Below are 24,860 nucleotides of genomic sequence, written 5' to 3' on the forward strand. Positions count from 1 at the left end.
AAACTTGCTGCCTTCAGAGAGCTAACTCCTGTGTCCTGTGAGCCAGTCTTTCTATCAGGGTCAGAGGTAAAGGAGTCCTCTAGAATAGTCTCTCATTTTCCTGCTTAAGGTCACTATTATAATAGCTATGTATAAAGTGTTAAAGAAAAAGTCATAAATAACAAAACTGGTATCTAGAAATGGATATTATTGAAAGGAAAATAGTGTTGTAAATGACAATGTGAAATTGATGAAATATCCAAGTTAAACACTAGATTTGATGCTACTGAAGAGAAAAGTAGTGAACTGGAAGATACATATTCAGTTGTATCTAAGACACAGAACAATAAATCTATAACAAAAATACAACTAACCTGAAAACGTAGATCAAAATAATAAAGAGGCTTATATAATAGTTTACAAATTTTAAGATATGAAGTTCCAAAGGGCGGGGGACAGGGAAGCAGTGGTTAAGATAACAAATTTTTGAGTTTTTCAAGTTTTTAAGAAATATGGTCCATAGATCAGAAAACCTGACATCACTTAGGTTTAGAATGGAGAAATAAGGCTGCATCCATACCACTGAGTGGGCCAAAGACAAAGGGAAGATCACGGCAGGGTTCAGACAAAACTGCTTGCTAACAAAAGATTAAAGAATTAACAATGGAAGACAGATATTATTGAATACAATGTTGAAAGAAAATTGTTAACCTGAATTTTTTACTTGGGGGCCAAACAGATATTTACATATAAACTAAACATGAACATATTTGCTGTTGAGAAGATATACTCTTAAGGAAGATATTTTAAGGGAGGATCCCCAAACCCTAAAGCCTGTCATGCAAAAAGGAATGGTAAATAAAATTACAAACATTTAGGTGAATATAAACTACATAAAATAACCAAGAGGTCCAACCTGTGGCCTATAAATCAGGTATGGATGATCCTTGTCCTCTTTTGTGAGTCAAATATTGTCCAACTTTTGATTTTAAGTTTGCATGAAAATGTCTCAAGAAGAGAAATCAGGGTGAGGCTAAGTGGGTAAAGGTTTCTGCTACAACCTGAGTTCTACTCCTGGGGTCCTGGGAGGGAGAGGCTGAAGTCTTCAATCTGTCCTTTGACTTCTACTCCTTCTTTGTAGAACACGTGCACACACCCCAATAAGTGTAATAAATCAAATCCAAATTCAAAATGAGAAACAATGAAGGAGGAAAGTGTCAAAGACTCTCAGGTTTCAATAGCAAAAACAGAGTCTTGGAGAGAACAGTTAGCAAGAATAAAAGACTGAGGCTTAAAGGCTAGACTTACAGCCTGTGATGTGATGTGTGCCGTGCCTTGAACTGATGCAACAGGACCTGAGTCTGAATCACCACAAGTGTTGCCTTCCCCGTGAAATAACCTGGAATTTCTCCACAGACCAAACAAACACCATAAAATCCTATCTAGTCAAACACAAAAATTAACCAGTTTTCAATTGTTTTTGGCAACCAGAGCCACAGGCCTTTTGTTGTCCCTATTCTTGAAGAGTAGTCTCTGAAATTAATCTCTAAGAATGTATTTAAGTATTAAAAATGATACAAATAGGCCCACTCTATATTTCACTTACATTGTTGCTGGAGTTTTAGTGCAATGAAGAAAAAGATATGAGGTATAGACATTTAAAAGAAAAATAGTGTTGGCCAGGGGAGTGAATGTCTGTATTCCCAGCACCTGGAGGATGGAGGCAGGAGTATCATGAGATCAAGACCAGCCTGGACTATGAGATCCTTCTCAAAATGAAAATAAAAGAGGCAGGAAGAGAGAATGTGGGGAGAAGAGTGAGGAAACAAACAGGTGTTGATATCCTAATAGCTGACAATACAGACTTTGAACTAGCACTAACTAGTCAGAATAGAAAGAAGGGCACTTCGTTCTAACTAAGGGGGCGATTAGCATTAACATTACTCTCCCAAATATATATGCACCAAACTCTGGTGAATCCAATTTCATAAAAAGTGTCCTAAAATTAAAGACATAGGTTAACATCAAATAGTGGGTGTTCTCAATACCCCACTTTCTGCAATGGACGGGTCACCTGGATACAGAGTAAGCAAAGAAACATCCAAATTAAATGCTATCATACATCAAATGACTTTAACGTTTCTGCAGAATATTCCTTTCAAACACCAAAGAATATACACTCTACTCAGCAGCACACATAAGCTTCTCTAAAATAGAACACATCTTGGGATATAAAAAAAAAAAAAAAAACTTACCAAATTCAGGAAGACCAAGCTAACTCTGCATATCCCATCTGACCATCATGCAGTAAAACAAAACTGAAAGCTAACAAATCACTAGTAAATACACAAACTCATAGAGATTAAACACCTCATCACTGAATGGGGAGTATGTCAAAGAAAAATCAGAACATAAAAAATAAGTCATATGGGGGAAAAGATAGAATTCTAAGTGCAATTAAAGCACAAATAAATGACGTAATGGCAAAACTCAGAAATTTTAAAAAGTGATAGTAGTTACTTTTCTATTGTCATGAAAACATGACCAAGGCAACTTATAGAAGAAAGTGCTTAGTTTGGGCGTCACAACTGCAATGGGTTAGAGCCCATGACCATCATGAGAGAAACACGGCAGCAGGCAGACAGGCATGGTGCTGGAGTAGTAGCCGAGAGTTTCCACAGATCCACAGCATGAGACACAGCTCACTAGGAATGGTCTGGGCTTTTAAAAACCCAAAGCCTTCTCCTAGTTACACACCTCTTTCAACAAGGCCACACCTTCTTTGTAAACTATAAATTTTGTATTTCTTTCCCTCACTTGCTCTTTTTTGATCAAGACCTGCCTAAGAATGAGTACTAATAACCATACAATAGAATCAATATTAGGCTGTCTTGAAATCTCCTCTGCCAACAAAATTAGTGCAAAACTCTTTAGTTTAGCCTCAATCAGGTTCTTAGGACTAGGGCAAAGAGCTGGGACTCTATGGTCCACATTGATGTCAGCACTGTCTGTCTTTCCAGCTCCTCCTGGGATGGTCCACTGAGCCCCACTTTCAAAGTTCAACCATTTTCTTAGTCCAAAGTCCCGCACCCTTCCACATTCCTCAAATAAACAACAAAAACCAAGCATGGCCAGTCCTGTTCCAACAATAGCCTACTCTAGAGTACCAAAAGTCTTTGCTACTTTCCAATTGTAACAAGACACCCTGACCAAGGCAACTTATAAAAGATATTTAGTTTGGAGCTTTACAGTTCCAGAGGGTTAGAATCCATGACTTCCTTGGCAGGGAGCATGGTAGCAGGCAGGAAGGCATGTGCTGGGGCAGTAGCTGACATCTCGATTCAGAAGCATTTAGCAGACAGAAAACTGGGAATTGCATAGGGTTTTTTTTTTTTCAAAATACTTATTTATTAATTATGTATACAATATTCTGTGTGTATGCCTGCAGGCCAGAAGAGGGCACCAGACCTCATTACAGATGGTTGTGAGCCACCATGTGGTTGCTGGGAATTGAACTCGGGACCTTTGGAAGAACAGGCAATGCTCTTAACCTCTGAGCCATCTCATAGGGTTTTGAGGTTTCAAAACCCCCAGTGGCACACCTCCTCCAAAAAGGCCACACCTTCTCAAGCAGTTCTACCAACTGGAGCCAAGCATTCAAATATGTGAGCCTACTGGGGCCATTCTTATTCTAACTACCATAATATAAATATTTTGTTTGTTCTATTTTTTATGGAAACTACTGTGTTGGTTACTTATCAGTGTGAGTAAAATCGCCAACAAAACAACTGAAGTAAGGGAAGGTTTACTTTGCCTTACAGATAGGAAGGGTTCACAGGGTATGGCTCTTGGGCAGAACATGTCTTTGGAGCATTTCCTCTGTTTCCTGACATGAAAGAAAGGGGAATACAGAATGAATGATAATGGCCCCAGATGATCATATGTTTCAATGCTTGGTCTCCAGTTGGTGGAATTGTTTGTGAAGAATTGGGAGGTGTGGCCTCCTGGGAGGAGGTGTGTCACTAGGGGTGGGCTTTGAGGTTTCAAAATCTCCTGCCATTCCCAGTTAGTGCTCTGTCTTTCTCTGCCTTGTGTCTGTGTTTCAGAATGGAAGCTCTCAGCTATTGCTCCCCTGCCATGCCATGCCTGCCTGCCACTATGGTTCCTGCCATTAAAATTAGATTCTTTTGGCACCAGGAACCTTATTTATAAATTTCCTTGGTCATGGTGTCTCATCACAGCAAGAGAAAATTAAGACACATAATATGGAAATTCATAAGAATTGAGACTTCTAACCAGATTCATATAAAAACTTTATCTTTCTTTTGCAATAAAAAGGACAGAAATAGGAGGAAACCACTATTTAGAAGAGATAGGAAATAATTAGGCAATCTTAGTGTAATAAAAATAGTCTAAGATATTCCTGAAAAAATGTAGTTGGATAATATGAAATACCTAATGTGATGAGAATATTTTTTTTAAAAAAAGCCTTTTAGACATGTCATAATAGCTTATCCAAGAATTCCAATACACCCAAGATTGCACCCGATAACCAAAACCTAATGACATCACTTAATATAACCAGACACACAACTAGAACCCCACAATGCCCACCGGACAGTATATAAGCAGAGACCAAGAGCAATGCAGTGTTCTGTGCATCTTTAGGACTGCTGGAGACACTGGAGAGATGCCATCTTGGTCTACCCTGTGACTGGAGAGTCTTCCCCAGGATCCTGACCCTCGAACCAGAGACCACAATGAGACTAGATCTGTATTTTTGGCTAAGATATATCGCATAGGTAAGCAGCCTTGAGGATAGTCAGGAACTTAGAATGTGAACTTGGTGTGACAACCTTCAGCATAATAAAACATACCTTTTGTTAGATCAAATACAAGTACCTACTTTCTTGCTCGTGACACCTAAGTAAATGAGAAAAAAACTCTTCAATCAAAAGCCACAAGTCAAATAATATTAAGCCCGCCCCCAGTTACATCACAGAATTAATGCAGTTCTAATAAAAATCTCTTAGGAATCCCTTAAGGAATTTTACCCCCATTGAAACTTGTGGAGGTGACGCTAAATTTAAAGTAAAAATAAACAAAAGCCCCTAATGTAACAGAGATAAGACTATGGAAAATAAGAATGATTTGAATGACAAATCTTTTTTTTAAGTCTTTAGTAAGAGGGATGGGTATATTTATGTGAAAAAGATAATATATTACGGAATAAGTGAGATTCCACACACATTATTTAGACATTTTTTCAAAATTAAACTGTTGACTGAGAAAACTATCTTCTAGAACCACTGCTAAAATAGATGCCACTTAGCATCTATATGGTAATAAGATTCAAAATTCCTGCCTATGTTTGAGTAGGAAAATGTTGGGAAGGTAACATAGGAGACTTTGACTCTCATCTTGAACTTATTGTTCAAAAAAAAGTCTTGTCATGACATAAAGTCAGTCACACTGAACTTATAGAAGAGAAAGTGGGAAGTACACTTGAATGCATTGACACAGGGAACCACTTCCTAAATATAACCCCAGTAGCACAGACACCGAAAGAACTAATAAATGGGACCTCCTAAAACTGAAAACCTTCTGTAAAGCAAAGGACATGGTCAACAAGACAAAATGACAGCCTACAGAATGGGAAAAGATTTTCACCAACCCCACATCAGACAGAGGTCTGATCTCCAAAATATTCAGAACTCAAGAAATTGGTCATCAAAAGAATAATCCAATAAAAAAATGGGAAAAAAAATGGAGTACAGACCTAAACAGAAAACTCTCAACCGAGGAATCTAAGATGGTTGAAAGACACTTAAGGAAATGCTCAACATCCTTAGTCATCAAAGAAATGCAAATCAAAACAACACTGAGATTCCATATTACACCTGTAAGAATGGCCAAGATCAAAAACACTGATGACAACTTACGCTGGAGAGATTGTGGGGTAAAGGGAACACTCCTGCATTGCTGGTGAGAGTGCAAGCTGGTACAGCCCCCTTGGATGTCAGTATGGCGATTTTTTAGAAAATAGGAAACAACTTACTTCAAGACCCAGCAATACCGCTTTTGGGTATATGTCCACAGGATGCTCAATCGTGCCACAAGGACATGTGCTCAACTATGTTCATAGCAACATTGTTTGTCATAGCCAGAACCTGGAAACAATCCAAATGCCCCTCGACCAAAGAATGGATATGGAAAAATGTGGTACATTTATACAATGGAGTACTACACAGCAGAAAAAAATAATAACATCTTGAAATTTGCAGGCAAATGGATGGAACTAGAAAACATCATTTTGAGTGAGGTAACTCAGACCCAGAAAGACAATTATCATATATACTCACTCACAAGCATAAAGCAAAGAAAATCAGCCCACAAACCACAATCTCAGAGAATTTAGACAACAATGAGGACCCTAAGAGAGACTTACATAGATCTAATCTACATGGGAAGTAGAAAAAGACAAGATCTCCTGAGTAAATTGGGAGCATGGGGACCATGAGAGAGAGAGTTGGACGGGAGGGGAGAGGCAGGGAGGGGAGCAGAGAAAAATGTAGAGTTCAATCAAAATCAGTACAAAAATAAAGACTTGTCATGTTTCCCAGGGTGATCTCATATTAAACTTCTCCTACCTCAACCAGCTATAGGAATCATGGGAATGCAATGCAACTCAATGAGGGCCATGCATATTTATCTCCAAATGACAAAAAGTTTGTAGCATTTATTTGTGGTGTGTGTGGGTGTGTGTGTGTGTGTATGTGTTACTTATCCTCTGCTTTTCCCAGGTTTTTGAAATTTTGAAACTCAAGACTCTAGGGGAGCTTTCCAGTGAAAAGGATTCCTAGTAGCAGCTGGGAGAGCAGGAATCCAGTCTCTCTGATCCCTGTTGCAGTGAAAACAATCCAGTTTCCTGTCTTCACCGACTATGTGGAGAGAGGCAGTTCCCACCCTTCCCAGGCCTCTTACTGTGTTAAGCTCTGATTCCAAGCTGCAGTTTCTAACGTGCGGGAACACGTCACTGTACTTGCTTGGGTAGGTAGATGCCAGGTAGTCCTTCACCTCCTCCAGGTTGTTGGCTGTCAGAAAGCCATCTTCAAGGTCAAAAGAATTGGTCAGCAGCAGAATCACCCTGCAGAGGAGACCATCATCTTGACCTTCATGACTAAGAAGCTACTGGTCCTAACAGCTCTGAGAATCTCAGTGAGGAGAGGGAGTAGATTAATAAATCTTTGTAGGGAAAGGCAGCTATGAATGTCTGTGCAGAAGCTTCACATCTTATCAGAGATGAGGACAAGAACCGTGACCCTACAGTGACGTTGTTTACTATCTGGGCCAGTAATGCATGATGAAACTGGATGTGGTGGTAGAAAAGTAACATTGTACTTTAATATGGCTTGTGCCACTGAGTAGCCAATTAACCTTAGAATCACTTAAATTCATATCAATATGCAAATTATTTGAATATACATCGACTTCTGTTAATTTCAGTCCTGCTTTAGAGATGGCTACTTGTGTAAGTGACCACCCTACTGGAATCTTATAGTATCTGAAAGATGGTCCTCAGATTTTTTTTTTTTTCGAGACAGGGTTTCTCTATGGCTTTGCAGCCTGTCCTGGAACTAGCTCTTGAAGACCAGGCTGGCCTCAAACTCACAGAGATCCTCCTGCCTCTGCCTCCCAAGTGCTGGGATTAAAGGTGTGCACCACCACCATCTGGCGGTCCTCTGGCTTGAGAGATGTCAAAGACAGTAAGCTGTAGTCTCTGGGACTTTACTAGAGAGGTCTTGGTTACACTTCAGATGGGGAATGGGGCCAAAAAACCATTTTTTTCTGAATGCCCCTTTCTGCTAAGTACAATGACCACTTTAAATTGCCTATTCCCTGCAAGGCAGGCCTTAACTTTTGAGCCCCCAGTTACTAGTGCTGGTAGAAGGCAGTAATTATGTAGTTGAGGAAATGACTGAACCTCATACTGTAGATCTCAACACTGGTGCCTTTAGTCTACCCCTTGACTTCCGGGAACCCAGTCTTTCCCAGTCACCCTTCCAGCTCAGAGCTTTAGAGACTTGCCTTCCCTCTTGCATCCCAAGGTAATGAGGGACAACTTAGACTCACTTGTTTAAGCAGTTTTCATAGTTGAAGGTGGCCTTGAAGCCATAGATGGAGAAGGTGACAATACTGGCAAATATGGCGGTGGTACTAGTGACGACGGACACAATGATGGCATGCTTCTGGCAGTTGGTGGAGGGATCACTGTAGCTGGCAAAAGCAATCAGGCCGCCACTCCCCAAGCCCAGTGAGAAGAAGATCTGTGTGGCTGCATTGATCCAGGTCTTGGGGTTGATTAGCTGTTCGATCTAGAAGGTCAATAAGTATAAGACTGAGGAACCCCAGGTCCCAATCCAAGACTGCCCCTCCCAGGAGAAGTAGGTCCAGAGGTGGGGTGGGGGGGAATTACCTCCCAACTTCCCCAGCTCTTTAGACCTGGTCTACGTGCAGCATATTTCTTGGCAGGTGAACGACTGAACCTTAGGTAAGATTATCCAAGCATCCCAAGGGAATTTAAGAGTAAAGAAAGCATTGTTAATTATAGTCAAAGAACTATTAATGTATGTTTAAATCACTGTTAATGTTAGTGAGAAACTCTTATCATAGGTGTTTCCAGCCTGGCTTTACTCTGATAAGCCATTGGTCAAAACAGCTTTATTCATCAACCAATCAAAGCAACACATATACAGAAGGACATCTCACATCAGGTTGCGACACCCTCAGAACTTCTCCCCATACCTTGGGCGTGAACATGTACATCAGGCCATTGGTGGCTCCATGGAGTGTGAGGCCCTGAATCAGATATATGATGAGCACAAAGTAAGGCATTGATGAAGTGAAATAGACCACCTGTGGGAACCCAGGAACGGAGTCAACCTCAATTTGTAGGAAGTAGCTATGCAACAGTATGCAAAAAATTCTCAAAATTATCTATCTATATATATATCATTTAAATGAAGATACCATTTTTACAGAATGCTTAATTCAAAACATATGAAATTAAATCAATATAAATGCTGTGAGTTCTTAAGGATTAATCGATAAAAGAAAAGCTCATTCAAGGGAAGAGTTTTATGGAGCTTAGTGCAGCCCTACCAGAGAACAGCACTGTAAGTGGAGGTTTCTCTCCCGCCCACCAGTTCCTGAATAAACACTCAGAGGCTTAATATTAATTACAAACTGTTTGGTCTATTAGCTCAGACTTACTATTAATGATCTCTTACATCTTAAATTAACCCATTTCTATTAATCTACCTATTGTCACATGGATGTGGCATCAACTCACATCTTGCTTCTCTGGCAGCTGTTGGCATCTCTCAGACTTTGCCTTCTTCTCCTTGTATCTTTGCTTGGATTTCTTGTCTGGCTCTATTCTGCCTGGCTATTGGTCAAATCAGCTTCTTTATTAATCAATGGTAATAAAACATATCCACAGCATATAGAGAGGCACATATCATAGCACACTAACTTGGAAATAGAGCAAAGCACCTGCTTACATTACCAGGAAGATGGATCATAGAATAGTCTTTGGGTCAAATGTTTTAGGAGTTTGCCCACAGCTGGTAAAATCTGGAAAAAGCACTAAAATTCTTTTACAGGGCCTGAAAGTTTTCAGGACAGGTTTATCAACTCTAATATGAAAGTAAATAAAGCCAGGAGGCTATGAAAAAGGATTCTTAGGTATGACTGCTTGATTGTCACTGTCAGAAATGATATCAGAAACAAAAAGGACCCGGAAACTTGTCACGTAGGTCTGCCTAGTATCTCTGTTCAGTCTGGGATTAAGGTGTCCCTTGTTGTTAGTCTTGTGCTCAGCGGCTCTAGTCTCAAAACATCTTAGATAACCCTCCTCATATTTGCCTTTAAAAATTTCCCCTCAGCCTCTGTGAATAATCCTTAGTCTACTATGGCATCCATTTCTCCAAGGCTCTCTGCAAACACTAGTTTATTGTGGCACCATGCTTGTTTCCTCTGTGCTATAATAAAACATTTTAAACAAAAGCAACGTAGGGGAGGAAAGGGTTTATTCAGCTGATGCTTCTAGGTCATGGTGCAACACTGAAGAAAGTTAGGGCAGGCACACAAGAAGGAATTTGAAGCAGAAGTCAATAAGAAATATTGTTGGATGGTTTGTTCACAGGATCATGATTAGCTAGTTTTCTTTGTTATTATACCTATTTTTTATTGTTTTTATTGAGCTATACATTTTTCTGCATTCTCCTCTTTTCCTCCCCTGGCCCTTCTACCCTCTTTTGTGACCCGAAGCTCCAGTTTACTCAGGAGATCTTCTCTTTTTCTCCATCCTATGTACATCCATGTATGTCTCTTTTAGGGTCCTCTTTGTTGTCTAGGTTTTCTGGGGTTGTGGATTGTAGGCTGGTTTTTCTTTGCTTTATGTCTAAAAGCTACTTATGAGTGAGTAAATATTTGTCTTTCTGGGTCTATGTTACCTCACTCAATAGTTTTTCTAGATCCATCCATTTTCCTGCAAATTTCAAGATGTCATTATTTTTTACTGCTGTGTAGTACTCCATTGTGTAAATGTACTTTTTTTTGTAATATGGGACCACCTACCCAGGGAATGGTGCCATCCACAGTGGACTGGGACCCTTAACATCAAGTAATAAGGCCATCATCAGCTTGACATAATGTTATATAAATTAGAGATTTTGGACACTAACATGTTTATAAATTGATGATAAAAATCAAGTGAATAAACTTGATTCAAAATGAACATAATAATAATCAAGGAAATCCCCTACAGAGATGCCCAAAGGCCAGTCTGATCTGGGAAAACCCTCAACTGTGACTCCCTTTTTAGGTGACTCTGGGCTGTGCCAAGTTGACAGTTCATGCTAACTAGGAGAAGCACTTTTCTCTCTAGGTCCTCTGTGAATACTTGCAGAACTCACTAAGGCACCCATCTGTCCACGGCCAAATCCATCCAGGCACAGCCCAATGAGGCTCCCCAGCCTACCTTGCCAGTTGACTCGGTGCCTCTCAGGATGCACAGATACACCATCAACCAGGCCAGGGTGAGGCACAGTGCTGGCTCCCACTGCACTCCTCCGTTCTCCTGGATGGACGGCGAAATGTTGAGTGTCTTCCTGTACCAGAAGTACTGAGTTGACGAAGCCTTTTCACACTCCTCGTCATAGCCTGTGCGGTTACCATTCAGTGGGCAGACAGACCACGGCAGGGGATCCTTTGGAATGAAGTGAGGATCAACAGAGAGGTAAGGGGAAAGTCGAGGGTTTGGTGGGATGATGGGATACAGCCTTGGTAGTGATCTTGGGGGAGAGGAATCTGGTCCCTCAAGGGCAAATGGCTGCAAGCCTTTGAGACTGATGACTTGGGTCTTCAGGGGGATTGGATGGCATGGAGGATGACTGGTTTGGTCTGGACGTTGAACATTCCCAAAGATCCACACCCAGAAGCTGTGTTCCCTTGGATGAAGAGGTGCTGTGGATCTTAAGGAGATGGGGCCAAGTAAGAAGTCATTAGGGTGTATTTTCTTAGGAGCTAAGGGGAATCCTGTCTCTTGCTTTCTATTCTGGTTTCATTATTGCTGTTTCCTCCCATATGTATTTAGGACATGATGTTCTGCTAAATTTCATTTTTTTTTACTAGAGGCCAAGTTGTTAATAAATCTTTCCTCTTTATGAGTTAGTACCTAGAATATTTTGATCTATCAAAGTTGACAAGAGTTGCTTCTTCCTGAAACTTTACATGTGGTTTTTGAGGACATTTGCACTCTCTAATGGGTCTAGAAGACTCTGTTACTAGACCTGGATTGTGACCAGACCAGCTACAACACAAAGACACTGACCCAGCATCACTACAGCAGCCAAACCAGGTACTTAAACTCCAAGCTTTTGTACCACTGCTGGGATGGTCAGAACTTGTTAATGATAGGGCTGGAGAGATGGCTCAGCAGTTAAGAACACTGGCTGCCTTCCAGATGACAATTCTCAGAACCCACATAGCACCCACGCGATACTAACAATTATTTATAACTCCAGTTCCAGGAGATCTGATGCCATTTTCTGACCTCCACAGGTACTATACTAATGTAGTACACAGGTATAGATGCAGATAAACACCCATAGACAAAAATTTTTAACTGAAAAATACTTGTCAATGACTTATGGTTTCTCTCCTTCCTCTTGGAGCAAACCAGAGAAAGCAACAGTTAAACAGTTAGCTCAGTTCCAACTTCCCCAAGCCAACTCACAATTAGGACACCCTTAAGAGTACAGACGGATGCTTCATCCCATGGGTGTGGAACAAGAAGGAGGTTAAGTCCAGTGCCTTGAAGCTATTGAGTCTCTCAAGTGAGAGACCCTGGCACCAGTGACTTCCTTTGAGCAGTCATTAGCTGTACCCGAGCTTGGCAGTTAAGGCTCCTTGACCCTGTAAGGGTGGGAACAATGAAACCCTCTTCTGCTTTTGATGGTTTTAACTGGTTTCTTTGGCACTTAAAAACAAATGAACTGAAATGTTGTCAAGGCCAACTGCTCAAAGATGTAATAACGAGATCTGAGGGAAATAATAAATCTGATCAGAGTTGTAGGTGGTGTGGGAGTAAGCCTGCTGTAAGCTAAGTGCCTTGTTGCCCAGGTCTAGGTTCTAGGAGGTTAGATTTATAGGACAAAAGTAATCCACTAATAGAAACAAATAGGGAAAACTCTTGGTTTCAAGGCCAGATTTCACAGGACATAGCTCAGAGCCCAGTGGCATTATCTAGTGATAGATAGTAGCAAGGCTACTCTACAAAATATCAGGAGCCAGGTCTGTACTCTAGGGTACTCATCCCGAGATCCTAGCTACAAACTGGTCTTTTTTTTTTTTTTTTTTTTTTTTACTTATTTATTTATTTTTATTCTTTTTTAATTAAAATTTCCACCTGCTCCCCATTTCCCATTTCCCTCCCCTCCTCCCAAATATTGCCCTCCCCCCACTTCCCTCCCCCTATCCCCACTCCTCTTCTCCTCCCCCCACTCCATTCCCCCTCCCTCTCGATACTGAAGAGCAGTCCAAATTCCCTGCCCTGCGGGAAGACCAAGGTCCTTCTATCTACGTCCAGAAAGGTGAGCGTCCAAACAGGCTAAGCTCCCATTGCTAGTGGATGTGAGAGCTGTTTTGCAGGTCTGATCTGGATGTTCCCACAGGCAGCTACCAGCTGCCCCCACCCCCTTTGCTTTTAGAGTGGTTTCTCTCCCTTTAGTGCGCTACATCAGAATCAGAAGTTCTATGAATGATTGGAAGTCCGCCTTCCCCTCAGGCTCCCTTCAGGTTATAACCCATAGACTTCTCCATTCTTCCCAGAGGGGAGGCCTGTATCCTCTCCCCTTATTGTTCCTGGTGTGACCAGGCCTCTGCTCACCTGGAAGGAGTGGAAGAGGTACCAGACAGTCCAGGTGTTGATGACATTGTAATACACAGAAACCAAGAAGGAGACCACCAAGCTAGCAATGCCTGAAATAAGAAAGCCGTGCTGAGAGCCAGGTATGGTAGCCTGACCTATAAGCATGCCTAGGAGAGACATGATGGGACCACCCAGGGCAGGAATACTTCCGCTACATGCTTTTTCTTAACATGACCTCACATTTGTGACCTGATTTCAAGGCTTCTTTCCCCATCTCTCATGCATTTTTAACATCTAAGGCCCTGGACTCCATGCTCAATGTGTGTCTTAGGCGGTGTTCTGTTGCTGTAAAAAGGTCCTCGCCAAGGCAACTTTTATAAAAGAAAGCATTTAATTGTGGCTTGTGTACAGTTTCAGAGGTTTAGCCCATCACTGTCATGGGAGGAAGCATGGGGGCACACAGGCAGACATGGTAGCTGCCTGGGATCTGAAGGCAGCAGGAGGAGACAGACACTGGGGCGGACTTGGGCTTCTGAAGCCCTAAAGTCCACCCCCCAGTGACACACTTCTTACAACACCTCCTAATTCTTTCAAATAGTGGCCACTATGAATCTATGGGGGCCATTTTTATTCAAACCACCACAACGTGTCTTAGATTTTCTTAACAGTATTATTCCTATTTCACAGAAGAGAAAACCGAGATGAAGACCACTGAGCAGAACCAGGATACAAACCTCATAGAAAAGAGTCACCCATAGGCCTGTATGACAACTATACTCTAGACTAGGAACACTGGGGTCAAACTCATCCCTCTGTTACTAGGAAGGATGGAGAACAACAGAGGCATGAAGTGTAAAGATCAGTCCCACTGCCTTAGACTTGTGAAGGGCTTAAGGTGCACTGTGGACAGAGGGACAGTGTAACACCAGGTTGTCTGGAGTGGTCTCACATTGGCCGTCCCACGTGTACGCAGGTGCTGGTGGTCATGTCAGAGGAGCAAGACTTGAATTCAGGAGTTCAGCACCAGGATGCAAGTCACCGATAGGTGAATCCCAGACAGGCAAGGCCCTGAGGACTTCAGCTCCAGAATGTCTCTTGCTACTGTGCTGTTCCTTTACATGTTTGCTGCAGCCATTTTTCTATGGTATCTGACATAGTGTGAATGGGTGTGTGGGGACCCCCACTGCTTTTAATGTAGTGTGATTGTCTCGTGGAAATATCCCATTCTATTGGGCATTTTTACCTGTGGATTATTATGAAGATGATTTCCTCTAAGGCTGTACTATTTAGCTGAAGCAATGATTTTATTCAACAACAGTTAATTTAAATGGAATTTTGATGATTAACGGTTTTTAAATATAGTAAGGGATTATGATAGAGGTTAGTTTATTAGGAAAATTAACATAGGTAAAGGCAGGATAATATAGTGTTGCCCCCACCCTTGATAAAACAGGGGCGGCAGATGATAGAAAATAAGAACAAGAAAGTGTCATACAGCGAGGACTTATGATTCCTCTTGAGTCATATAGACTGTGGCTTAGGTAAATGAAGCTAGGCCAGCTAGAGTCCTTTAAACTTGATGTTGGGAGATGTGTTCATGGCTTTTGGTATGCATCATAGCTAAAACAAAGCTTTAAATAATGACTTAAGGTTAGGTTAATGTGTATCTGTTAATGGCTTGGGGAACAATATAAAGTTTAGAAAGGCACACTTTTGAGAGTTGACAGAGATTCATTGAGGTCTGGGAACAAAAGCCATGGCAACCTGGCTATTGCGAGCTGATGTACCTTTCTTGCTAGGATGGGTTAGTGATCAAAGGTGATCATTCCTTGTACCCATTTCTGCCCTCAGTTTCCAGATATTAAAAACTGTTGAATGGGTATGCACCCTGAGGATTCAAAGTAGAGCTGACTGATTATTTGTCATATATAAAAGTTTTAGATTTGTGATTCTTTAAGACATTTTATAAGATTACTTTTTAAGATAAATAATAAAGTGATTGATCTTTTTTTTGTAACCACAAAATGCAACCTGCCAGTAAAAGAACTGGCTGAGAAAATTACTTGCTTATACACTGTTAATTTATAATAAGTTTCTTTGACATGAATGTATATGGGTTCTTGGAGATAACTTTTCACCTGTAATACATAAATGTTTAATTATGTAAGAGATATTAAAAATGTTATTTTTACTTATATTCATTATGATCATTCATTTAAACATAGAATGTAACCACATTGTAATTTTTATATTGCTTGAAAGATACTACTAGGGTATATAAGCTATTAGGGAAAATAAGACACAGAAGGGATACATCTAGATAGAGGTAAAGAAAATAAGGAGAACAGAGATGATAGAGACCCTAAAGGTGTGTAGGTGAGTAGGTAGGGGTGTGTGTGTGTGTGTATACAAGCATGCACACATGCATTTCCCTTTTTTGCCAGCCTCAGAGAATTAAGTTTTACTCCCACAGATAGAAAAGTCAAGCTGAGTGATTTGTCTGCTGACTCGATAGCTCCCCTCCAGTTCCTGAGCTGCTGAAGGCTAGTTCCCACAGCAGCACTCAGGACTGTTGCTGACCTTGGTCCTGGTGGGAGTATGTGGGTACCACCACCACCACCAGAAAATCTGGCCAGTAAGTGGTGTCAGTGCTCCTTGAGGACTCAGTTACCTGCCTTCCTATTCTACAGAGCTGACCCCTCTTCTCTCCTGAACAATTGCTCCCCTTTCTGGATTTGGAAGGTACCTAGAATAACTGTGGCCATTGATGGCCCTGGAACCTGGGCTTTTACAGAAGAGGTGAACAATGTCTTGAAGATACCAGAGGATACCAAGTGAAGGTCACTTTGAAAAGTTATGGTGGGATGTAAAGCCACCCAGTATCCATAGGTTCCTTGACTTCCAAACTTTGGCAAAATTTATGGTTCCCCTAAGTGGTGTGGTAAAGATGAACAAGCTCAAGCAGCCATGCCATTTTCAGTAAGCAGGGGACAGTTGTGTATATTCCCAGGTGGTAGGGGCTGGGACTGAATGAATGCTTCTGTGCCAGGCACCGAGGTCCTGAGTAGAGATGCTCCAAGGTGGGAGTTTCCCTTAGGGGTGGGGTTCCACATGAGGATCAGAATCCAGGGCCCTCCCCACCCAAGTTCAATGGTAGCCTTCCCGGGGCTGTTAGTTCACCCAACCACAGGTCCTGCTCATGGACAGCAACCTGCACGCCTGTCATGCCCAGGAACACACAAATCTCTGTCAGAGGAACTGAAAAGGATCCCACATACCGACACCACTGAGGTAGGGGCTGATGGTCCTCCAGGCACCGATGCTGCCCTGCCGCATGCGCTGCCCCACAGCCAGCTCCAGGTACAAGAGTGGCATCCCCTCCACGATGAACATGATGATGTAGGGGACCAGGAAACTCCCTGTGAGAGGCCAGAGCTGAACATCAGGTCAGGTGAGAGATGAAATTTACCCTGTCGTCCCTCTGTGCAACCGTGTTTCTATCACCCAGCCTTTCCCCCATCCAGTCCTCTTTCCACCCCATCCATCACCCTTAGACATTTCCACTCAAAATCTAGTTCTTCTGCCTTTGTATCTTTTACCTCCATATCCATCCCTGCCACCCCTCTGATCTATCTTCAATTCATCGTACCAATCCAACCTTTTATCAATCCACCCATCCATGTCTCTCCATTTTCCTGTTCACTTTTCATGCATTTTTCTGTTTGCCTATCCATGGATGACAGGTAGCCATGTTAGGTATTTAAGTCTTTGAATACTTCCATCCTGGGAGGCAAACCGCCACTGGCCCCAGCTCCGTGAGTGTCATTCTCCATGGCTCTGCTGGACCAGCTTCTGCCAGCAAAGCTTTTACCTTCCTTTCTGAAAAGTGTGTTGGGAAGATTGGGAGGTCAGAGGACAACTTTAGAAGTTGGTTTTCTCCTTCCCCCTTTATGTGGCTTCTGGGGATTGAACACAGGTCACCAGGCTTGTGTGGTACATAAGTACCTTTATGCACTGGGTCATCTCACTAACCCCTATCTTCTCTTTCAGCATTTAAGGGCCATTGAAAGGCTAGACCACTAAGTTGCTAAATACGTATAACTTTGCTTGTGAGTGTTTGTCTTCCTACAGATCTGATTTAGTCTATGTGACCATACCTTTTTTAAGGTCTAGTCATACAGCGTCTGTGGGTAGGGTGGAAAACTCAGCAAACCTGCTTCCTTCCCTGAAGGGTTCACCTAGGTAGAGGATTTTGAATGCTTTAGAGTTGCCTGGGCTATAGAATGTTCCTTCAGACTTGATATTTTCAGAGAGCTTAGTGGCCTATCAAACACAGGGGCAGGTAAGTTAGTTGGATGACCCAATACACAGAACTTCATACCACATCCACCTTTTAAAGAGATATCTGTATATCTATTTTAAGCATGTACCTTTAGTTTAAAATTTCATTTTGCTAATGGTGACTTAAAAAAACAACTTTCAAATCTGCAAATTCTTAAGGAGTGGTCTGTGAATGGAGCTTTAAAGAGCCTTTCACTGCCAGATAAACATACAGAGGCAGGCAGGGACACAAGATTGCCCAAGTCTGGGGCATGGAGGCATGACCCAAGACTGCTTTGTCATCTTCTCTCATCCATCCCAGCTCATGGTTCCTTGGCTGGGACCTGAGAAACTCCAATAGAAATGCAAAATCAAAAGCCTGACACACCAGTAGCAGGGATTGAGGGTAGTTTCTAGAGGGAAAAGCAGAAGCGTAGGCACACACAAACCCAATAGTCATAAAATGCCCCTGGCACATAGGGGTTGCCTGTGTAACAGGGGTGTTGTGGTCATCTATGGGACTACTGACCAAGAACTGAACTTCCATGAAGAAGACCCAACTGCAAAGAAAGGGAATAGTTTTAATGCTTTAGGTTGGGTGGGCCCCTAAGACCAGTGGTCCTCTTGACTTGTGTGGTTTACAGGGTTCCTGGGTCCTTCTGCTTTCTCCCCCTGGTCCTGTTTTGATACCTGCCCTCATACCTTCCTGCCATTCCTTCCCACAATGTGTTCTGGGAACAAGAAGCTGCCATCTTAGGAAACCTGCTTCCTCTTCATTTGTTTACCTACGCTGCTCTAACTCTTTTTCAGCATCCCCCAGTCCCACTCAGAGGTCGACACCAACAGCTGTCAGGGCAAGGGGCTACGACAGCTCTAACTGCTTCTTGTTGAGAGGGGCAGGGTCTGGGCTGGGCTAGTCTGAGAGAGGTGGACTCTTACAAGGAGGCTCTTGGGGCCTGCCCTGTGGGTTGCAGCCCCACATCTTCAAAAATAACCTGAGGTCATCCACTGGGTCCATTCAGAGCTCCAGTTCCATCTTTCACACGACTTTATATTCCCTTTGTGATGGCTAAACTTGATTGTTGACATTGATTACACATGAGATCAACTAAAGCACAAAGAACTGGGCACAGCTGTGGGGTAATTCTATTTCTTTAAGCCTAGGTTCAACATTGATGTATTGAACTGTGGCCTCTTACATAATTTGTCAGACACTTGTAACATGATTATGCTTTCTTGCTTTCTTTTCCATTCTAGAAAAATATCCAGCCATCTTATGAGACAGAGATACCAACAGGTCAATAGCCACCAAATCTAGGTGTGACAATCTTTTGCAAGTAGGCACAGTTGAGGTCATGAAGGTGGCAGGGTTTTGGCTTGGAAGATAGTGCTATATAACATCACCTTAAAAAAGAAAGTTGAACCCAAACTACATATATATTACTTGTATATATACTGTTAAATAATGGGGGGTTGGTAAATTCCCAGGTAAAGCTTACAAAAACATACAAAAAAACAAAAAAAAAAAATGCACAAGCCAGTCTTCATACAGTACATGGCGATCCGCCATGACAACACTTTTGATTCTGAATGCACATAGGCAGCTCATACACCATCAAATAATGCCTTTAATCTCTTGTTCTTTCCCCTTGTCACAGTGTGAGATTGCTTTCCTAACAAGGAAAAAGAGCTTTGGAGGATATTTTGAGGCAAACATGGTTGGGTCTGAAGTAGAAGGGCCAAATTCCACCTCTAGAGCCAGTTTCTTAGGGTGCTCAAAACAGCACAACTGGACCCAGTGGCTTACACTGGACAGGAGAGTAGCTGTTGAATTCAGTGACCAAAGTACCTGTTTTCCTTATAACCAGCAGAGAATTATGCAGGTAAGTCTCACTCACTGGAACACACACTGGGGACAAGAGATTGAAAAAAGTTCTCCTTTTACAGTTAATAAATTTTGTAAAGCCATGGGTGAGTGGCAGTGAGCCCCCATAAAAAAGGAAGTTATCTGCCTCTCTAATAACTGAAGGCCTTCCCTGTCTAGACTTGGGGTGACCAACAGCTTGGAAGACTCCACTCACAATCAGTTTGCATGAGCCTGAAAATGGAGACAGACACCCTGAAAACTCAATAAATAGCTTCTGCCGAAGAGAAGGTCCTGCAAACATAGGTGGTCTGCAGAGTCCTCCCACAGCCTCCTGCAAGGGAAACACCCTGTCTTAGTTAATACTTGGGACAGAGCTCCTGACCAAAACCAACAAAAGCAATGTTTGTTTTAATGCCTAATTCAGCTCACTGAGGAGGCAGCTGAGTAGTGACTTTGGAAGAATCTTGGAAATAGCTTGTCTCATTTACAGTGAGATGAATGAAAAAAGAAATGTCTTGGGTCAGTATTGCCCCCTTTCTACCCATATTCCCTAGCCCATCTTGATGGACTGTTGTGGGATATTTTTCCCTTTTTGCTTTTTGAGGGGTCTACCACCCAGCTCCCAAATAAATCACACAATGAGGTTTATTCTTAGTTATGAATGCCTTGCCATAGGTTGGATAGTTTCTAGCGAGCTTTTCTTGTCTTAAATTATCCCCACTTCCTTCTTACCTCTGGGATTTTATCTTTCTTACTTCTGTACGTCTTATTGTCCTTCTTACTCCATGGTTGACTGAAGGGCTGACCCCTAGTTTCCTCCTCTCCTTCTCTTGCTCCTCCTCTTTGGTTCTCCTTCTATTTATAATCTCTGCTTGCTAGCCCTGCCCATCTTTGCTCCTGCCTCGCTATTGGCCGTTCATCTCTTTATTAAGACAATCAGGTGTTTTAGACAGGCACAGTAACACAGCTTCACAGAGTTAAACAAATTCAGCATAAACAAAAGTCACACACCTGAAAATAATATTCCCCAACAGTGGTCATCTCCAGTTTGTCAACAATCAGCAGCCAGTGTAGTCCCAGGAAGAAGCTGAATAACCTAACCATGGTTCAGTTCTCTGCCATCTCCCAGTTTCCCCCTTTAGTCTTCTTAGTGCAATATTGCTGTCTTGTCCCTGGATACAGGGAGTCAGGTCCAAGTGCCCTAGAGCTCCATTTATACCCAAGACATTTAATCCCATCATTCATCAAACACTTGATTTGGTCAGGCAGTGATGTGTACACCTTAATCCCAGCACTTGGGAGACAGAGGCAGGTGAATCTCTGTGAGTTCAAGGCCAGCCTGGTCTACAAAGCAAGTTCCAGGACAGCCAGGGCTATACAGAGAAACCCTGTCCCAAAACACAAAAACAAAACAAACACCCCCCAACTGATTGCCATGTAAACCATCTATCTATGTAAACTTTATCTATGTAAACCACACAAGCTCTGGAAGAGGTGCTGGAAGCCACGTTGTCTGAGTCCATTTAGCACATGCTGTGTGACAGGGACTTCTCTGCTCCAGCCTTATATGATCACAAAATCCACGATTATTGCCTGTGATCAGTGATTCACATAAGTTCACAGAGCCAGAGAGATGGATGCAAAAGGAGACAGGTAGGTTCCATCCCCTTAGTCAACTGTCACACATGTTATGCAGGTATAAATGGCCAAGACTCTATTAGGAAGAGCCTGGGAGCCAGGATTCATCATGGATAGCTTCTAGGAAGCCCAGTGCTTGGGATCTATCTCCTTTTTGGGGACACATCAACCTACCAATTCAGAAATTCTCTAACATTCATCTGCATAAATCTCAGAAATTAGAATTTCCAGCCCATTATCAGTCTTGGCTGGCAAGCATAGCAAATGGACATCTGTAGGATACTCTTGGACACTGGGGAACAATATCTTCTGACCTCTGAAGATCCCGGACCATAGCAACCAGGCCTGACCGAGAACCGGGTGGAGAAGTAGATAAGGCCCCTGCTACCATGGGAACCAAGAAGCTAGGGGGAGAATCACCTAGGTGCTCAGAAAACTGCAGTCTGCCTTCAGAGCCCCAGATCTTAACCCCTTGTTCTCCTGACCCCACTGCAGTGAATGATTTCTGCTACACCTAATGTACCCCTCTGATCCTTCTGGGAGCATCCCTGAAGGTGCTTCCTTTATTGACCATACTTGGAAGACATTATGATGTGCTAGGAAACACAGGGACCTGGAAATGGCCTCTTAAACTTCACCCAGCAAGAAACCAGTCCGTATAGCTCTAAAACCCACATAGGATCTGCTCATAGCTGTGGAGACTTGCTACGCTTTTGGTTTATATGTCTGATATTTCCCATTACAGGGTTTTAAAAATCCTATCAGGTGTTCCTTACTTAAGGCCAGTGGATAAAAGAGATCCAAAAGGGTTAAGGACACAGTCTAGGGAACACACAGCCTGTGCTGACTGCCCCATGTAAGACAAAAGAGACATGGGAATGCCCTGCTAAGCTGATTTGTCTCCTGAGCCAGGGCAGTTTCTCTGTGTAATCCTGACTGTTCAGGAAATCACTCTGTAGAACAGGCTGACCTCAAACTCAGAGATCTGCTTGCTTCTGCCTCCCGAGTGCTGGGATCACCCTAAGTGCTAGGACTAAAGGTGTGCACCACTATGCCTAACATATTATTTGTTCTTAAAATAACTCTTTAATATCTTGGGATCTTAATGAATTCCCAGTCTTAAAAGATCCAACATTCAAAACAACCTAAAGTAAATATTCCCTTTGGCCTATTTTTCCCCACTTCATATTAATAATCTGTAAGCAAACACCCTAAGCACTCAGAACAAATAATTTACCATATGTGCCCATAATAAGAGAATATGGTATATTTTCCCATTTGTCACACAACTGGAGAGTGAAAAAAAAGAGGGTGTGCCCATAGCATAGTGGAGCAGGCAACAAGGAGGGAAAAGATATTCTACATATAACTGAGGAGAACCAGGATTAGAAATGCCAGGAAGAGCAGCATTAATTCTTGGTGAAGGCTTCAGCTACAGCCTCCGAACCCAAGCAGGTTGATCCTTCTTTGCCTACAATGGTAGCGGCTTGTTTAGCTAGCACCTGGTCCTGGGCTGCTGAAAATTCACATGAACTTCCCAGGTCTGGTAATCTTAGTGCTAGAGGCTCATGATAAAACAAACAAACAAAAACAAAAAAACAAAAACAAAACAATAACCTCTCTTTTAGCTCCAAGGATCGACAGTTACTGCGCTGGGAATAGAAGTTTGGACGTCATGAGGTTTAAACAAGATTTCAGTAGCTCTACCCACAGCCCCCAGCTAAGTGCTCTTGCCACTTTCTTCCCCACCCAAGAGCTTGGCGACGTCCACAGCCCAGTGTCTTTTGTATTCATACACCGGGGACATGCGGGAGCCTGGGCTAAGGAAGGGGCGTGTGTGTGGAGGGGGTCATTTGTTCCACCACCCCAGCAGTAGCTATGTGAGCTCTGGGAAAACAGCTAAAGCACCTTGGGGCACCAGCACCCGGTAAAGATTTCCTACACAGTGACAGAACTTGCCCTGCTAGCTCATTCACCAGCTCCATTTGAATTTCAGGTACTGCCCATCTCAAACACAAAAGCAAGCTTGGTATCAACTTTCTTTCCTCTGCATCGGAAAACGTCAGGTATAGTTCAGGTTTTGCCTGTGTGCTAGAACGGTTCAAGAAAGAGGAAAAAGCTGAGCAAACCCAAGACAGTCTACTTCCAGGTGCCTACACTTAGCTATTCATAGCTCACGAGCCCTGGATGGGCTAAGAAAGCCATCAAGAAGAGGCGTGGGGAAATCTACTCCTGGAAGACATTTGGTTCCTTGGAGTCCAATGTCTCTTGGCTTAGTTGAGACTTAACTCTCTACCCTAATTATCATATCGAGAGCCAAATGAGATCATCACCTTGCACTGTCGGAAGTCCTACTTTTCTTCCTCCATTCCTGAGCTTCTTCACCTTGCTAGTCCTGGTTGAAAGGTTCCTTCCCTTGAGTGCCGGAACAGTCATGGACACTTTCAAGTCCTTCTCCGCAATTTTGAGTCAGCTATGTGACTCTACGGAGGGGTCTTCTCACATCATAGGTGAGAGACGCCAAGAAATGTAATAGGGTGCTGGTAGTCAACTAGGGTATCATGGAACTCAGTACCCAGGGACAGAAAACAGCTGCGGGGAAAGCAACAGTTTTACCCCTTTGGGATGGGCGTGGCCCTAAGGCTGTCAATCGTCGCTTACTTGGTATTTGATAGGGTACCTGGGATCCTCCCTTTCCTCCTATTGGTACTGTTTAGATGTCTCCTCCCCACACCGTGCTTTCGTCCTGCCCTTTCTCCTCGCAAGGTCTTCCAGGAACAGGAAACAGCCAGCTCAAAACCTGCTTTGTGGAGGAACCCTAGAACGGTCTTAAACTGTCAAAAGGCATTCTGCTCTTAATGCATTGCTCAATTTACTCAATTGTGGGCCCTTGGGTTGTATCCAGCGTCCTTTCCTAAACCAATATTGGGAATCTAGGTGGCCCATAGATCCCAGAAGTGGAACAGCTGGAACCGAGGTCTCATGAAGAGCCCCGTAACCACTTGAAAACAGTGAAGACCTTGGAGGGGGCAATCCGTACCTCATACTAATGGTCGGAGCTCAGCTTGTCCTTGTGTGTAAGTAGGGTCTGAACACTGTCTTCTTGCTCCGGAGGCTTTTCAAGGCTAAGTCTCCTCCCTGCTCTGTAATGGCTGGGTTTTCACCCTTTAGCAGCTTGATGTTGAAGGAGGCTGAGACCTGTGTAATTTATTCTTTGAGACACCTGACAGCGGAAGCCAGATTCCCGCAGCTGTTTGGAGTTACGCTCTAACACTGAAAGGCCGTCTCATTTTAATCCAAAGTATCAAGCAGTAACTACAGCAGATCTGGTGTGGCCCATGGTCAATTTGTCTCTGTGACAACCTGTTGTTTGTTTGTCTGCTGCCTAGGGCCAGAAACAAACTCAAACCGAGGAGGGAGTGTGGGCACCTTTTAGCTGGACCTAGCAATCATTTCCATCACTTCCTCAAACCTCCACAATATAATTCAAGCAAAAGCGTTCTGCAATATTTTTTTTGTCAAGAAAACAATAACCCAACTGAATACAATGAACCTTAGTTGGTATCACATTTTATACACAAAAAAGGAGAAAGGGAAGTAGATCGTCGCTCCAGATGCACA

At 42.7% G+C, this 24,860-nt stretch overlaps 1 protein-coding gene across 2 annotated transcripts in view; it reads right to left on the bottom strand.

The window, feature by feature from the left end:
* The window catches only part of Slc6a20 (solute carrier family 6 member 20), a 30,335-nt gene that overhangs the window by 5,195 nt on the left and 280 nt on the right, over positions 1-24,860 (bottom strand). The window contains exons 1-7 of one of the 2 annotated variants that reach the window (XM_057767948.1): positions 23,573-23,790; positions 16,693-16,833; positions 13,433-13,524; positions 11,024-11,251; positions 8,785-8,895; positions 8,113-8,354; positions 6,964-7,126 (exon numbers count right to left, since the gene is read on the bottom strand). In XM_057767948.1, coding sequence (XP_057623931.1) covers positions 6,964-7,126; positions 8,113-8,354; positions 8,785-8,895; positions 11,024-11,251; positions 13,433-13,524; positions 16,693-16,833; positions 23,573-23,675 — 1,080 coding nt within the window. In that variant the 5' untranslated portion in view covers positions 23,676-23,790. Of the gene's footprint in view, positions 1-6,963; positions 7,127-8,112; positions 8,355-8,784; positions 8,896-11,023; positions 11,252-13,432; positions 13,525-16,692; positions 16,834-23,572; positions 23,791-24,860 lie in introns of those variants that run through there. The other variant, XM_057767949.1, reaches the window with a different exon arrangement.

Source organism: Chionomys nivalis, chromosome 4 (genome assembly GCF_950005125.1).
Source record: "Chionomys nivalis chromosome 4, mChiNiv1.1, whole genome shotgun sequence".
Taxonomy (NCBI): domain Eukaryota; kingdom Metazoa; phylum Chordata; class Mammalia; order Rodentia; family Cricetidae; genus Chionomys; species Chionomys nivalis.